General features: G+C 62.5%; 2 protein-coding genes across 4 annotated transcripts in view; one reads left to right on the top strand and one right to left on the bottom strand.

Annotated features, from left to right (window-relative positions):
- Positions 1-5,018, top strand: part of RECQL5 (RecQ like helicase 5) — a 30,207-nt gene extending 25,189 nt beyond the window's left edge. For 2 of the 3 annotated variants that reach the window (XM_081027737.1, XM_081027738.1), the window contains exons 9-20: positions 480-698; positions 922-1,021; positions 1,156-1,192; positions 1,316-1,374; positions 1,450-1,523; positions 1,864-1,957; positions 2,286-2,420; positions 2,742-3,253; positions 3,410-3,500; positions 3,736-3,960; positions 4,177-4,246; positions 4,337-5,018. In XM_081027737.1, the coding sequence (XP_080883863.1) occupies positions 480-698; positions 922-1,021; positions 1,156-1,192; positions 1,316-1,374; positions 1,450-1,523; positions 1,864-1,957; positions 2,286-2,420; positions 2,742-3,253; positions 3,410-3,500; positions 3,736-3,960; positions 4,177-4,246; positions 4,337-4,437 (1,717 nt within the window). In that variant the 3' untranslated portion in view covers positions 4,438-5,018. Of the gene's footprint in view, positions 1-479; positions 699-921; positions 1,022-1,155; positions 1,193-1,315; positions 1,375-1,449; positions 1,524-1,863; positions 1,958-2,285; positions 2,421-2,741; positions 3,254-3,409; positions 3,501-3,618; positions 3,961-4,176; positions 4,247-4,336 lie in introns of all 3 variants that reach the window. The other variant, XM_081027736.1, reaches the window with a different exon arrangement.
- An 8-nt stretch (positions 5,019-5,026) lies between these two features.
- The window catches only part of MYO15B (myosin XVB), a gene marked incomplete at its 5' end in the record, with an annotated part of 32,072 nt that continues 24,092 nt past the window's right edge, over positions 5,027-13,006 (bottom strand). The window contains 22 exon segments of the mRNA XM_081028041.1: positions 5,027-5,472; positions 5,641-5,781; positions 5,895-6,028; positions 6,211-6,344; positions 6,670-6,785; positions 6,966-7,111; positions 7,242-7,338; positions 7,445-7,522; positions 7,628-7,722; positions 7,815-7,930; positions 8,030-8,106; positions 9,360-9,436; positions 9,832-9,904; positions 9,994-10,057; positions 10,214-10,365; positions 10,767-10,933; positions 11,043-11,154; positions 11,415-11,556; positions 11,629-11,747; positions 11,947-12,065; positions 12,166-12,241; positions 12,754-12,813. Of these exon segments, the coding sequence (XP_080884167.1) occupies positions 5,413-5,472; positions 5,641-5,781; positions 5,895-6,028; positions 6,211-6,344; positions 6,670-6,785; positions 6,966-7,111; positions 7,242-7,338; positions 7,445-7,522; positions 7,628-7,722; positions 7,815-7,930; positions 8,030-8,106; positions 9,360-9,436; positions 9,832-9,904; positions 9,994-10,057; positions 10,214-10,365; positions 10,767-10,933; positions 11,043-11,154; positions 11,415-11,556; positions 11,629-11,747; positions 11,947-12,065; positions 12,166-12,241; positions 12,754-12,813 (2,355 nt within the window). The 3' untranslated portion in view covers positions 5,027-5,412.

The raw sequence follows: 13,006 nt of genomic DNA, 5'->3' as shown, positions 1-13,006 counted from the left end.
TGTGCTCCAGACAAGTGCAGAGGGCTCCAGAGCTTCCTCTTACAGCCCCCACACAGCCCTAGGGCCCGCGCTCTTCTGGCTCTTTCCCAGGCGAGCGATGCCAGTGAGCGTGCGCGTTCCCCACGGGGGCAGCCTTAGCAGCAGGGGCAGCGTCTGGACCCAGAGCCCAAGCTCCTCCCAGGACACCCCACTACCAGAGGACAGGGGCGGGGCCCAGAGGAGTAACCCCTAGAGAGGGAAGCAAGACAGAACTGGGGTCACACCCTGGCTCCTCTGGTTCCCCCAGGTACTATGTGACTGGGAAAGCGCCTTCACCTCACTGACCTCATCTGTAAAATGCACCCAAGGTCCCTGGGAGGCCTGTGTGAGAATAGGAGCGTGCGGTGCTTAGCACACAGTGCCCGAGCTTAGGGACTGGGTGAACGAATGCTGGCCTGTCGGGGTCCCTTACCCCTTGCCTCTTCCCTGCTGCCTGCCAGGTGCCGCCATGCTGCCATTGCCAAGTACTTTGGGGATGCGCCGCCCGCCTGCACCAAAGGCTGTGACCACTGCCAGAACCCTGCGGCCGTGCGGAAGCAGCTGGACGCCTTGGAACACAGAGGCAGCTGGAGCAAGACCTGCATCAGGCCCTCCCAGGGAAATGGCTTCGACCCTGAGCTGTATGAGGGAGGCCGCAGGGGCTATGGGGGCTTCAGCAGGTGAGGGGCCATGAAACTAGGGGCCCCAACCCACTGGAAATAGTCTAGCATTCTCTCCCCGGTGCCATGGCCTGACCAGAGGCAACCCCCATATGCCGTGCTGGGGCCAAGACCTCAGTGCTGCCCAAGCTGCCAGGGCATCAGGGATATCACTGCCCCTCTAGAGGAGGGGAGGGAGGGCAAAGCCCAGGCCGGGGCTGCTCATGCTCATCCTGACCCCTAGGTATGACGAAGATTCTGGAGGCAGTGGGGACGAGGGCAGAGATGAGGCCCACAAGCGGGAATGGAACCTCTTCTACCGGAAACAGATGAGTCTGCGCAAGGTGAAGGGGGCAGGTTCTCGGTGGGGCCCCAGGTGGCCTCCCGCCCACACTCCCTCAGCCCGTCCCTCGTGCTGAGTTGGGTGCTGCCCTGCAGCGGGCGGGGTGCCTCACGGGTCCTTCATGTCATCTTCCAGGGCAAAGACCCCAAGACAGAAGAATTTGTACCCCCAGGTCAGTACAGAAATGTCTCCAGGGACCTGTGGGCCATTTCTGGAGGGTGCCTCTGGGGTGGGGGGCTTGGGGACTCCCGAGAGCAGAAGGTAGAGTGGAAGAACCCACCCCCTCTGCCCCCAGATGAAGACTGTCCTTTGAAAGAGGCTTCTAGCAGGAAGATCCCCAGGCTCACGGTGAAGGTAAGAGGAGGGTGGCTCCTCACACCTGCCCCCCAGCCTTGATGCTTGTGTGACCACCTTCTCTCCCCTCTGCAGGCTCGTGAGCACTGCCTGGGGCTTCTGGGAGAGGCTCTGAGCAGTAACCGCCAGGCCACAGGTACCAGTGATGGGTGAGTATCCCGGGTCATGGGGTCAGGGAGGGCTTGACCAGCTCCTGTTCCTTTGGAAACTGCAAGAACTCCTGGCCCCCTGGTTTGTTTGGGCCCCCCCTCCCCAGGTTGAGGTCCGTCTTCCTCCCATGGGATGGGGGGCGTCACAGCCCCACTAGGGGCAGGCTCGGCCACAATTGAGGGGCCGCAGGTTGCCGAGTCCAGGTCCAAATCGCTGTGCTCAAAGCCATTCCCAGCAGGCCCTGAACCATCACCAGGGTCCCCAGGTTGAATTCAGCAGGAGCTGAACAAGATGAGGGCTCAGGCCTGCCTGACACCTCACACGTGTTCCTACCCTTAGGCTTGACCTCCAGGCCCAGGCTGTGGAGCTGGAACATGAGACTTTCCAAAACGCCAAGGCAGCCAACCTGTACAAGGCCAGCGTGCTGAAGAAGGTGGGCCCGGGCAGGGGTGAGTGCGACGTGGGTGGGAGAGGCAGCCCCTCCACATGCCCAGGCTGTCTGCCCACCCGCTGGCCTTAGGAAGCCCAGAATCTACCCCCCACCCAAGAAGCCACTTATGCGGGGGTGAGGGTGTGTGTGTGGAGCCCGAATTCCCTCCTTTGCCAGCTGGAGGTATTTCTAGGCAATCCCATGAGGACTAGAACTGTCCAGTGTCTGGTTGCCTGCAGCCACGGGCCACAGAAGCCCACTTGTGGAAAGCCTGGTTGGCGCTGTCAGGAGCTAGTGGGTGCCATGGCACGCCTGCCTCTTCCTGCCCCAGGTGGCTGACATCCACAGAGCCTCCAAGGATGGGCAGCTCTACGACATCGGAGATGGCTCCAAGAGCTACACAGCCCAGGCTGAGCCCCCAGAGCCCACCGAGTACGACACCCGGCCAGCCTCCCAGGTGTACTCGGTGAGCACTGTCCTCGCGTCCACCCCAAACCTGGGTTCGGGAAAAGCACCACTTCGCTTTGCCCTCAGCCAGGGCACACCATCTTACCTTTGCCTGGCATTGGCGTCCTGGCCCTAGGGTACCCTAGGGTACCCAGGCCCTGAGCTTCCCTGCCTTGCCAGTTGTCCTTCTCCAGCTCCACAGCCTGACCCCCGGCAGTGTTGTGCCTGGCTTTTCCCTCCCCCACTCCTAAGAACCCCACCAGCGTGGCCAAACCTGGACCAGCCAGCGAGTGCCCTCGAGGGGGCCTGGTGGTCAAAACCTCTCTCCTCCTCCTCACAGTTCAAACCCAAGCGAGTGGGAGCTGGTTTCCCCAAAGGCTCCTGCTCGTTCCAGAGGGCCACGGAGCTGATGGAGAAGATGCTGGCCGAGGGCCAAGCCCCCCAGCTTGTGCAGGGAGGCGAGTGGGAGCCCGCCAACCGGCCCTGTGGCCCACAGGATGAGGACAGCAGTGAGCCCGACCCGGGGCTCAGAGGAGAGCCCCCCCGGAGCAGTGCTGCTTGTGGGGGGCCTGCCTCTGAGAAGAAGACAAAAGACTCCTCTAGGCACAGTCCCACGGCCAAGGCTCAGGCCAACAAGAAGCAGCAGGTCCTCGCAGCTGCAGCCCTCAAGGATTCTCAGAACATCACCCGCTTCTTCTGCCAAAGGGCTGAGAGTTCAGCTCCACGGGCAGAAGGCCCCTCCTGTGAGGGGCTGCGGGGACCCCTGGCAGTCACCCCAGAGAAGTGCACAGGGGAGGAGGATGGAGCCCTGGCTGCCCGCCCTCAGCCTGAGTGCCCCAGAGAGTGGACAAGGTAAGGGCACAGGTAGTCCCGGAATCCTCTGCAATCTCCTGTCCTAATTGGGCCTCTAAAGCTCGGGGCCCTTCCTACAGTGGGCTCTGCAGGGTTGCCTGGGCCAAGGGCACAGCTGGTATCTGGACCTCTGATGCCTGCTCTCCCCTCGGCCAGTGCCTGCCCACTCAGAGACTGGGGGCCGCCTGAAGGCCAGCCCACACCCACAAAAGAGACCCAGAGGAGCAAGCGACCCAGATCACAGGAGGTACTGACAGGGAGGAGGTCCTGGCTGGCGGAGGGAGGCGGCCTGCGGACCGGGCTGCTGTCTGATCCGCTCTGGCTTAGGGGTTTGGGGAAAATCATCTCTCTGTTTCACATCCCAGGGGCAGAAGGGAAGGGCTGGAGGGAGCCAGCAGGTGCTGTGGCCCAGTCTCCCGGAAGGAAGGGAGGGGCCAGTGACCGGAAGCCCAAGATTGACTCTTCACTCTGGCCCTGCCCAGGAGAACCCAGACAGCCGGGCGCAGAAGAGACCTTGCCCCTTAGCCAGGGCCCCCGTCTTATCTGAGGCCAAAGACAATATCTCTGCCGGTGATCCAAGAACTATGAACCCCGCGGCCCCAGGCTCCCACCAGCTCTCAGCTCCCAGCATCTCCCTAAAGGTGGCTGCGAACATCGTGGTCATGTGCCTGACCCCATTCTACAAGGAGGGCAAGTTTGCCTCCAAGGTAGGGCAGGCAGTGGGCGCTGCCCTCCCCTGGGGCTGGGACACCTGGGTGCAATGGGCGTGCAGGTCGCGTGAGCTGCAGGGGGGAAGCAGGCTGGCCCCGAGGCCCGCTGTCCCCCTCCCTCGGGCTGCCGTGCCCTTGGGTTATGGTTCCGGGTTGCTCAAGGGGCAGGGTAGGGCTCTGTGCTCTCTGCTCCTCTTCACCATTTGCCTCCAGGAATTGTTTAAAGCCTTCGCCCGCCACCTCTCACACTCGCTAACTCAGAAGCCCTCTTCTGGAAGGAGCGGTGAGTGCTTGCACTGCCGGGCGAGGAGGCACCTGGGGGGTTCTGCAGGGTAGAGCTTGGCCCTCACGTTTCCCCACTCCGAATCTGTAGTGAAGGAAGAGGCCCAGAACCTCATCAAGCAGTTTTTCCACAGCCGGGCCCGGTGCGAGAGTGAAGCTGACTGGCACGGCCTGTGTGGCCCACAGAGCTGACCGGCTGCAGCGCAGCACGGCCAGTGTCTTCCCTGGACTCTCCCATGGGCCAGCCTGGGCCTGACTCAGGGTGGGGAAGCTGGCCAGGCCTGCTGCTGCTGCCAGGGGCATGGTCTTTTCTCAGGGTCCTTCCCCCTTCCAGCCACACCTTGCTGTGGTGATGGCCCTGGACACCTCCCAAATCAAGGTCAGAGGTCAGCCCACCTTTCTTTCTACCTGCAAGGCCTGTGGTCCTCTTTCTCCTAGCTTCTCTGCCTCTCCTGGCCTTCAAGGCTGGGTTTTCTGAGCCACATCCCCAGATTAGAACGAGCTGGGTGGTGTGGTTGCTGCCAGGGGAACAGGAAGAAGAAATGGTCCCTCCACCTCTTGTACTTAAGTTATAAGCCAGGGGCGACCCCCCAACCCCGTGCGAGCATTGGGGTCTCAGGAAGAGCCCTGCCCGCCCCAGGTGCAGAGCTCTGGGAGGAGGGGCAGCGGCCAGGCCCCGCGTCCTCTCAGCTCCTGGTCGGGGAGCCCAGGCTGGACCAAGATGTTTACCAGAGGAATAAAGTCCCATTTGTTCTGACACACGCACTCACACAGCCCTTTTCTCTCAGGGGTTTTATTTTCCCCGCGGCTGCTTCTCCCAGGTCTGGGGTCATGCTGATGTGGACCAGGGGCGGGGTCAGGTGGGCATCTCCCCGAGACTGGGCGGCATCACAGGCCCAGCCTGCGCTCCCGTGTGCTCCCGTCTCCCACCCCCCACAGCAGTCTCATTGCTCTCCAAGTTGATGTCACTATAGCAGCCCCTGCCTTGTGGCCTCCACGTGGACCAACCCGCCTGTGGCGGGTTCCAGAACAGCCAAGCCATGAAATCCAAACCAAAGTAGGCTGACAGCACCCAAGGAAGACCGTCTGGATGACGAAACTTGGGCCAGGGAGGGGCCCCCTCCACCTCTCTGCCCCTCCAGCTCTCCTCTTGGGTGAGGCCGGCCGCTAAACGGGTGCGAGACCACTGTCCAGCAGGAAGGCAATGGTATGCTTCAGCTCCTGGGCCTGCCCGGGCACAGGCATGTGAGGACGGGGCACCAGCCAGCCTCACCTCTGCCCCCGCCCACACCACGCCTGCAGTGCGCATCAGCCGGGGCCCAGCTTCTGGCTCTGCCAGGTCCAGGGGAGGCACTTGCCAGCCTCCCAGGGTGCTTACAGGCCCTGGCCACTCACCTGCGGCAGCTCAAACCAGATGGTCCCGGGGCTGTCAGCTGAGCCATAGTTGAGTTCCAGGCCAGGGGGACCCCCTTCCTCCAGGGGGCTCAGCATGTGGAGCCGTTGCACGTCCCTCAAGGCGATGGAGCAATACTGCGTCTGGGGGCAGCAGAGACAGAGCTTGGCCCCTCTCGGGAGGGGTCAGTGTGGGTGGTGGGACAGGAGTGACCCAAGGGTGCCCAGGCCCACACTGGGACAGGTGCCTGGCCCACCTGGGAGCTGGGCTCCATGAGGACGAGGTGCTGACGGTTTAGCCCCAGGAGGCTGGGTCTGGGCAGGACCAGCTGGCTCACCCGAATCACCACATAGACAGTGTAGCCAAAAAGGGGCAGCTGACTCACGGCCTCTGGGGGTGGAGGGGGAAGACGGGAGTTCTGGCCACTGGGCCCTGGGACCTGCCCTACCTGGCCCCCAGGTCAGGTGAGAGGAACAGGCCAGGTGGAGAAGCTTCCTCAGCCCCTCGCAGCCCTTCCCTCCTGGACCTCCCACCTCCTGTGTCTCCCCCAGCCACCCATGCCCCAGACCCACCGATAAAGCTGATCTGCGCTTCCTGGGAGCTGTGTCCTCGCAACTGCCTCAGCTCCTGCTCCATCAGCCCCTTTATGACGGCCACGCTCACCTGCTGTTGCAATGGCTTCGGCAAGTAAGCCAGCAGGTCTTGCCTAGGACATAGCTGGGTCAGTCAAGGCCGGGCATACAGCAGGTGCTAAGTAAATGAACCAGTGGCTACTGTGGGCGAGACGGGGGCTCCAGGCACACGGATGAGGCGTGGTCCCTGCCCTTGACGAGCTTGGAGTGAGAGGACAGGTGTGCAGAGCCTCCATTGCTCCAGGCCCATCAGGTTAGGGCCAACAGTCCAAGTCGAGTGGCCTTGACCTTGGAGGCTGGTAGGCTGAAGGAGAGACCCTTAGGGTGGGTGCTGAGGTGGACGTCCTCAGCAGGAGGGACAAGAGAAGTGACAGGTGTGGGGGCCATGCTCACACTCACTCTGAGGGGGGGCCCTTGTGGGCCCTGCTGAGGTGCTGTAGGGCGGCCAGCCTGGCAACTTGGGCATCTTTCTGGGCGCTGACCACCAGCTTCCCCTGCAGGTAGTCCCGCTGTACCTGAGAGGGCCAGGCAGTGAGGGGACTGCTGTGCCCTAAAGCCCCGACCAGCTTCTGCCACCATCCTTTCTCCTTGGGAGGAGCAAGGCTTGGAGGTCCCCCGCCCAGGTTGGGCCTCGTGGGCGAGGTGGGGGGGGCGAAGGCCAGCGGCGCAGCCACCCAGGGCCAGGTGGGGCTGACCTGGCTGTAGTGGGTGCTGATGTAAGTGGGATTATCGAAGTGCAGCCGGCTCTCCCAGCTGAGCCGCCGGCTGTGCACGCTCACGTCTTGGTCCATCACCACGCTGTTGAGGTACTCGTGGGGCCACAGGGGCCGCACCAGCTCACCTGCACAGGGAGCAGGGGTTCGCAGCCTGCCCTGCCGCCCCGGGCCGGCCCCGCCCGCAGCCCTGCTGCCCCAGCGTGGGAACCGCCTCCCTCGTGGGCACCCTGAATCCAGCCTGGCCATGTGGCTCACCTGCCCTTTTGATGACAAAGAGGGCAAATTCCTGCACTTCTCCGGGGTCCAGGATGCCCATCTGCCCGCACAGCTCTTCCAGCACTTCTGCTGCCACCTGGGCATGTGGACAGGGCCATGACGGCCGGGGCTGGAGGGTCCCCAGAAGGGATGCCCCCAGCTTCCCTGCCTCTCCCCAGGCCCTCTGGTGGCCCTGCGCTTACTGTGAAGGTCCGGATATTGGTCTTGTACGCCACACCCCCGGGCAGGTGAATTACAAGCAGGTGGACCATTTGCCCTTTCTGCCAAGGCATGTGGTAGGGTCAGTCCATCGGTAGAGAGCAGCCCCAGCTTCACCTCCCCCATCAGGGAATACCAGAACGCCCAGCCTCCTGCACCCCCAGTACCAGGAAAGCCTGCATTTCACCCGGCGAGGGCAGCCGCCGGCGCCCCCCATATTTGACTGTGCGCTGGAGGTGGTCCTGGCAGGTCCGGGCCAGCTCTGCAGGGAGGAGCCAGGCTGGGGTCACAAGCATCTTCAAACCCTTCCCCAAGCAGCTGAGTCCCCAGCCTGGAAGCCCCTCCCATAGGCACCTTGACTTCGGCCTGCATCCTGCAGAAACTTGGTCAAGTAGGGCATCAGCGTGGTTGATGGGGGGAAGAAGCCGGTGAGGAGGCTGAGGAAACTCCAGCCTCGAGCACAGACTTCCCTGCAGGGCAGAGAGCCTGCGCTCAGCCTGCTGGCCCACAGCACTGCGCCGCCCTCCACACTCACAGCTGGGTCCTCCCCGCCCGCCCCCCACACTCACAGCTGGGGGTGTCCCGTGACCTGCTTGATGACCTGGCAGTAAATCTCATCCCTGAGGTTCTCCTGCTCGCGACACAGCTGTGGGGACGGGAAGGGCAAGAGCAGTGAGGGTGGGCAGAGCTGTTGTGTGATGGGATCTGAAGTCAGGGAGAAATCCTGCTCAGGGCTGGGGGCTGGGGGCCAAGTCAAGGTGACAGCCCGGTGGTCATCTCTCAAGCTTTGTCTCACTCAGCAGCATCTGCATAACTGGTCACTGGAAACCACTGTCTTCATCTTCTAGGCCGCGCTGGCCTGTCCTCCGCCTTCTCTGATCGCCCGTCTTTGTCACCTCTGCTGGCTCCCCTTATCTCCTTGACCTCTGAGGGCTGTAGTGCTCTTGGGCCTCTGCCTACACTCGCTCCCTGATGCTCTCAGCTACTTCCATCTGCTGGTGGTGCCTGCCTCCAGCCCAAACTTCTGCCTTGAATGCCAGGCCCTCCACTTGGGAGTCTGGGACTTCAGGCTTCACCTGTCTGAAACCCCTCCACCAGCCCGGACCTGCTCCTCCCTCACGCTTTCTAATCAAACACGTTTTCTAGTCTGCTCTGGCCAAGGCCTCAGTGGCATCCGTGACCCCTCCCTTACACCCCACAAGCAATTCCTTACAAGCCCACTGCTCTGAGTCTTTTACCTTCTGCTGCCTCTTCTGGGCCCACGCCAGCACTGCCTTTCACCTGGGATCATTTCACTCACCATCTTTTGCCCTTACGCCCCCAGAATAGCAAGCAACAGCCAGAGTGACCCCGGGAAACAAGCCACATTTCTCTTGAAAACACCCAAGTCCTGTCAATGGTCTGCAAGGCCGTGACCCACTCGCCCTCTCAGGCTGCATCCTCACTTCCCCTTAGCTGGCTGGGCTCCAGCTGTGCTGGCCTTGCGGGTGCTAAGGCTTACCCTCTCATCAGGACTCACCCCTGCCCCTCTCTCTGTCCACCTGAGCTGCCCCAATGCATACAGGCCTACCTCCTTTGCTTCCTTCAGGTCTCTGCTCCAGTGCGACCTTGTCACCAAGCCATCGGCACTGCAGCAGCCTCTTTCCCTGCTTTATTCCCCATGGCACCTCTCACTCCCACACACTCTGCACCATAGTTTACTGTCCCCTCCCACAAGGTTGCAAGTTCTGTGGGCACTTAGCCCGGTTGGCTCACTGCCATGCCCCCAGCATATAGTAGCCGCTCAATAAATACTTTCGGACGATTCAAATGAATAGTGACCAAAGGAAGGCACGCTTAGGACTGACTCACGGTGTCTCCCCCCACGCCCAGCGTCCAGCACACACAGCTCTTGCTCACCTTCAGCAGCTCATAGAGGAGATCCAACTCGTCCTTGTCCCGGGGCTTAGACTGGTCCCCCATAAATTGCATCAGCGCTGCAGGCAGGATGAGAAGTGTGGGCAGCTGGGCTGGGGGCCCGGCCTGGCTTGTGCCCTCACCCCACAGCGCCTTCCCTTGCCATCTCCTGCCTTGCTCTCAAAATGTGTGTGAGCCAGGCAGAGCAGCCATCTCAGCTTCACCAATGAGGTGACAGGCTCAGATTCTGTGGGTGCCTGCAGTCCCCCACGGAACACAGTGGAACCACCCCTGCCTTCCAGCCCAGACTCCACACGACCCACAACCTCTTAAGCAGGAGTAGAAGTGGATGAGGGCTATGGCGGCATAGGAACCACCACAGAGGTACCGTGAGTTTGCAAACTCAAGGAGAGATAGTGACCAGGCGCCTAGGTCCAAGGCACGGCAGACATGGGGACCCAGGATGGCCACTCACCCTGGAAGCTTCCCACAGCTTTCCTGTTGGTGTCCTCATCACTAAGGCTGATGAGCGATTCCTGGATGGGAACCTGTAGCCAAAGAGGCTGTGCTGGGGGTCGGGCCCATGGGGGCCAGAGGGCAGGTGCACTGGCCCGACTCCCCCCATCTGTCCCCCTACCTTGGTGTACTGCACCAGGCTGGCCATGGCCTTCCCTTTAGCCCCTCCACCTGCCTGGTCCAGCCTGAGGGGGCAGAGAGGAAGACAGCCTGCATGCTTGGTCCTCTGGCCACATCCCAGGCTATGTAGGGAGGGTGCTAAGAGCACTGGCCAGCTGGCTCTGAGCAGGGAGGCCCACTGAGGGAGACTGCGGACAGAGGGCTGGGCTTGGCGTACTCACAAGGTCTTGGGCTTCCGGAAGTATTGCAGGGCAAACTCCTGCATGGTGTAGTTGTGGGAGCCCGCAGACAGGGAGGCAGAGGCCACAGAGAAGGGCAGGCTGCTGGCCTCCGAGTTGTCACTGTGAGCCCAGCTCTGAGGACGGGTGGGACCCTGGGAGCACAGGAGACCTGGTGCTACCCGACTGTCCACCAGCCTGTCCAGAGGCCCTGTCCCAGCCCCCACCGCAGCCCAACCCTAGAGGGGCGGGCGGGACAGCTGTAGTGAGCACACCAGCAGAACTCAGGAAAGTCAAGCGCTTTTATTGAGCATCTTCTAGGGTAGCACCGAATTAAGCACAAGGGACACACAAGGGGCGGACAACGCAGGCCGGGCCCGCAAGAAGCTCACAGTCTTGCTGGGGAGACAAGGCAAGAAACTGGGAGAGAGCCAAGGGGCGGCCTCAGCTCTGTCCCCCAAGCGGCAGGGTGGTCCTTGCTGCTCTGGGGCATGCGAGCCCTTTCCTTCCTTGACTCCTAGGTAGGCCTTGCGTCCGCCTCTCCCACCTCCCTCACCTCCGACGCCCTCTCCCCTGGAGCCAGCCCTGGCTCTCTGCACTGCAGCTGACTCTTGCGGCCGTTCCTCTGCTCCAGCGAGAAGGACAAGTCTGGCGCAGCAGCTGGCTGCACGACGTCGGCAGGAAAGAGTCCGGAACGGCCCCCGATGGAGCCAAACTGCCAGCCTGAAAGGCATCCAGGGATGGCCCTCACCAGCCTGGCCTCCCCGCCCCTCAGAGGGCCCGCCACGTGCTGCCCGCCCTGTGTCATCGTCCTGCTCGCCCCTGGGGATACCTGGCTCCAGAGTGGCCACTGGCAGCAGCTTGATGAGGTCCCCACGGTGGAAACTGAGGAGGCTGCGGTCGTCAGTGATGTAACTGCGCAGGGCGATGACGTAGCCGGAGTCCTGCAGGCAGGAGGCTGAGCGGGCGAGGGGGCAGCCCGCCCGCCTGTGACCCTCATCCTGCCCGTCCCACCTGCCCCCCTCCACTGGCCTCGTTCTCACCCGAGCACCCCAGAGTTCCAGGGACACCGCCGGAATTCCCAACCCCACCCTAGGCAGCATGAGGGAGCTTGGCTGACAGCCCCACGACGAGCCAACCCAGACAGGGCGCCATGCAGCACTGGTGGAGGCCCCGACCCGGGCAACCCCCCAGCTCCGCTTGCCTTCTTGAGCTCACTCAGGAACAGCTCAACCATGGCCTTGATGGCACTCGCCCGGGCTGCGTGCAGCACCAGCTGCTCTCTCTTCAGTGACAGCTCCAGGGTGGAGCCGCCCCGGCACTCCACGCCCAGCACCTCAGCAAAACTGCACACGGTGGGTGCGTGAGCTGAGGGCCACCTCGCCAGCCCACCCCCCACCCCCACAGCCTAGGCTCACCTGTACGAGCAGAGAGTCTTCAGCTGGTCGGGGTAGACGCCGGGGCCTCGGGTCACCTTGAGCAGTCTCAGCCCGCGGTGGGACACACTGAGCAGCTGCACATCGCTGCCACTCTCGCCCTGCCCGGAAGGGGGCGCCACAAACCAGCTGCTGGGTCCCCTCCACCACCCAAGATGCCCTGAGGCTGCTCAGGGCCAGTGCTGTTCTTTGTCCTTCCCTTTGCCCCCTCTCCCCCACCCCTCACCCCTCATCCCAGGCTGCAGTGCTGGGATCCAGACTGGGGTGCTGCCATCCCAGCCCTACCCCCACCTCACTGACCGAGACAGGGAAGATGCGGGAGAAGTAATTGGCCCAGTTGTCCCTAGCGGCCACCACAATGCGCTTCTTGACACTGTCCTCAGCGGTGACAAGTGAGTCCAGACCCACCTCCAGGTCTCCTGTGGGCAGCGATGGCCCCAGACTGTCCTCAGTCTCGCTCCCTCTGGGCAGGCCCAGCCCCCCACACCAGCTCTCTGACCGAGGGTCCCTGGACCATACTCAGCAGGTCTTTCATTTTGCGCCGCTCGTCCTGGGAGATCCGGAGGCAGGACTCGGCAAAGGTGTCCCTCAGGATCTGGGGACAGAGCCAGGTGGTCACCACCAGGTCCTGGTGCCACTGCCCAGCTCAGAAGCAGCTACACTCAGGGGAAAAGCCAGGGAGCACATGGGTGGGGCTGGAGCAGCAAGCCCAGGGTCCCACCTGCCTCCCCTAACAGCCTGCTGTTACTCGGTCAGTGGAGATAAGTTTCCCTGAAGCAGAACTTGGGGTGGGGTGGGGGCTACTGTAGATCTGGGAGACAGGCAGTCCTGGGAGCATCCAGAGATGGCAAAGGAACAGGCACTACTAAGCACCCGCCATGTGCTGCAGCCTCTGTTGATACACCTTGGTTTTCATTCTCATTATAAGCCAGCAATGGTCCTTACTCGTCGGGATGTCGTGAGGGTTACAGAAAGGAAGCCAGGGCTCAAAGCACAGCGCATGCCCCATCAGCGCTGGCTGTTAATGGGCCCCTCACACTGGTGGTTGCCTGGCCCAGGTGTAGGTACAGTCTGTCGGTACATGTTGCAGGTGGGCTGGGTTCTCACCTGCTCACAGAGGAGCCTGAGACTGTAGGGATGGCTGAAGGTCTCCCGGGGGTAGAAGACCTGGAGGAGGGCATGGGAGAGTGAGAGAGGGCATGGTGCCCCTGCCCAGCCCCCTCCTGCCCCACCTCTGTCTCCCAGGTCAGACAGAAAACCAGGCCTGAGGAGGTGGGTAGTGGGGCGGCAGCCCCAGTGTTTGTGTGTGGGGAGCAGAGGCTGGGGTCTGAGGCTGTGTCTCCCACAGCCTGCCGCCCTC

The sequence above is a fragment of the Rhinolophus hipposideros genome (assembly GCF_964194185.1).
Source record: "Rhinolophus hipposideros genome assembly, chromosome: 20".
Taxonomy (NCBI): domain Eukaryota; kingdom Metazoa; phylum Chordata; class Mammalia; order Chiroptera; family Rhinolophidae; genus Rhinolophus; species Rhinolophus hipposideros.
This window is presented reverse-complemented; position numbering and strand designations above follow the sequence as displayed.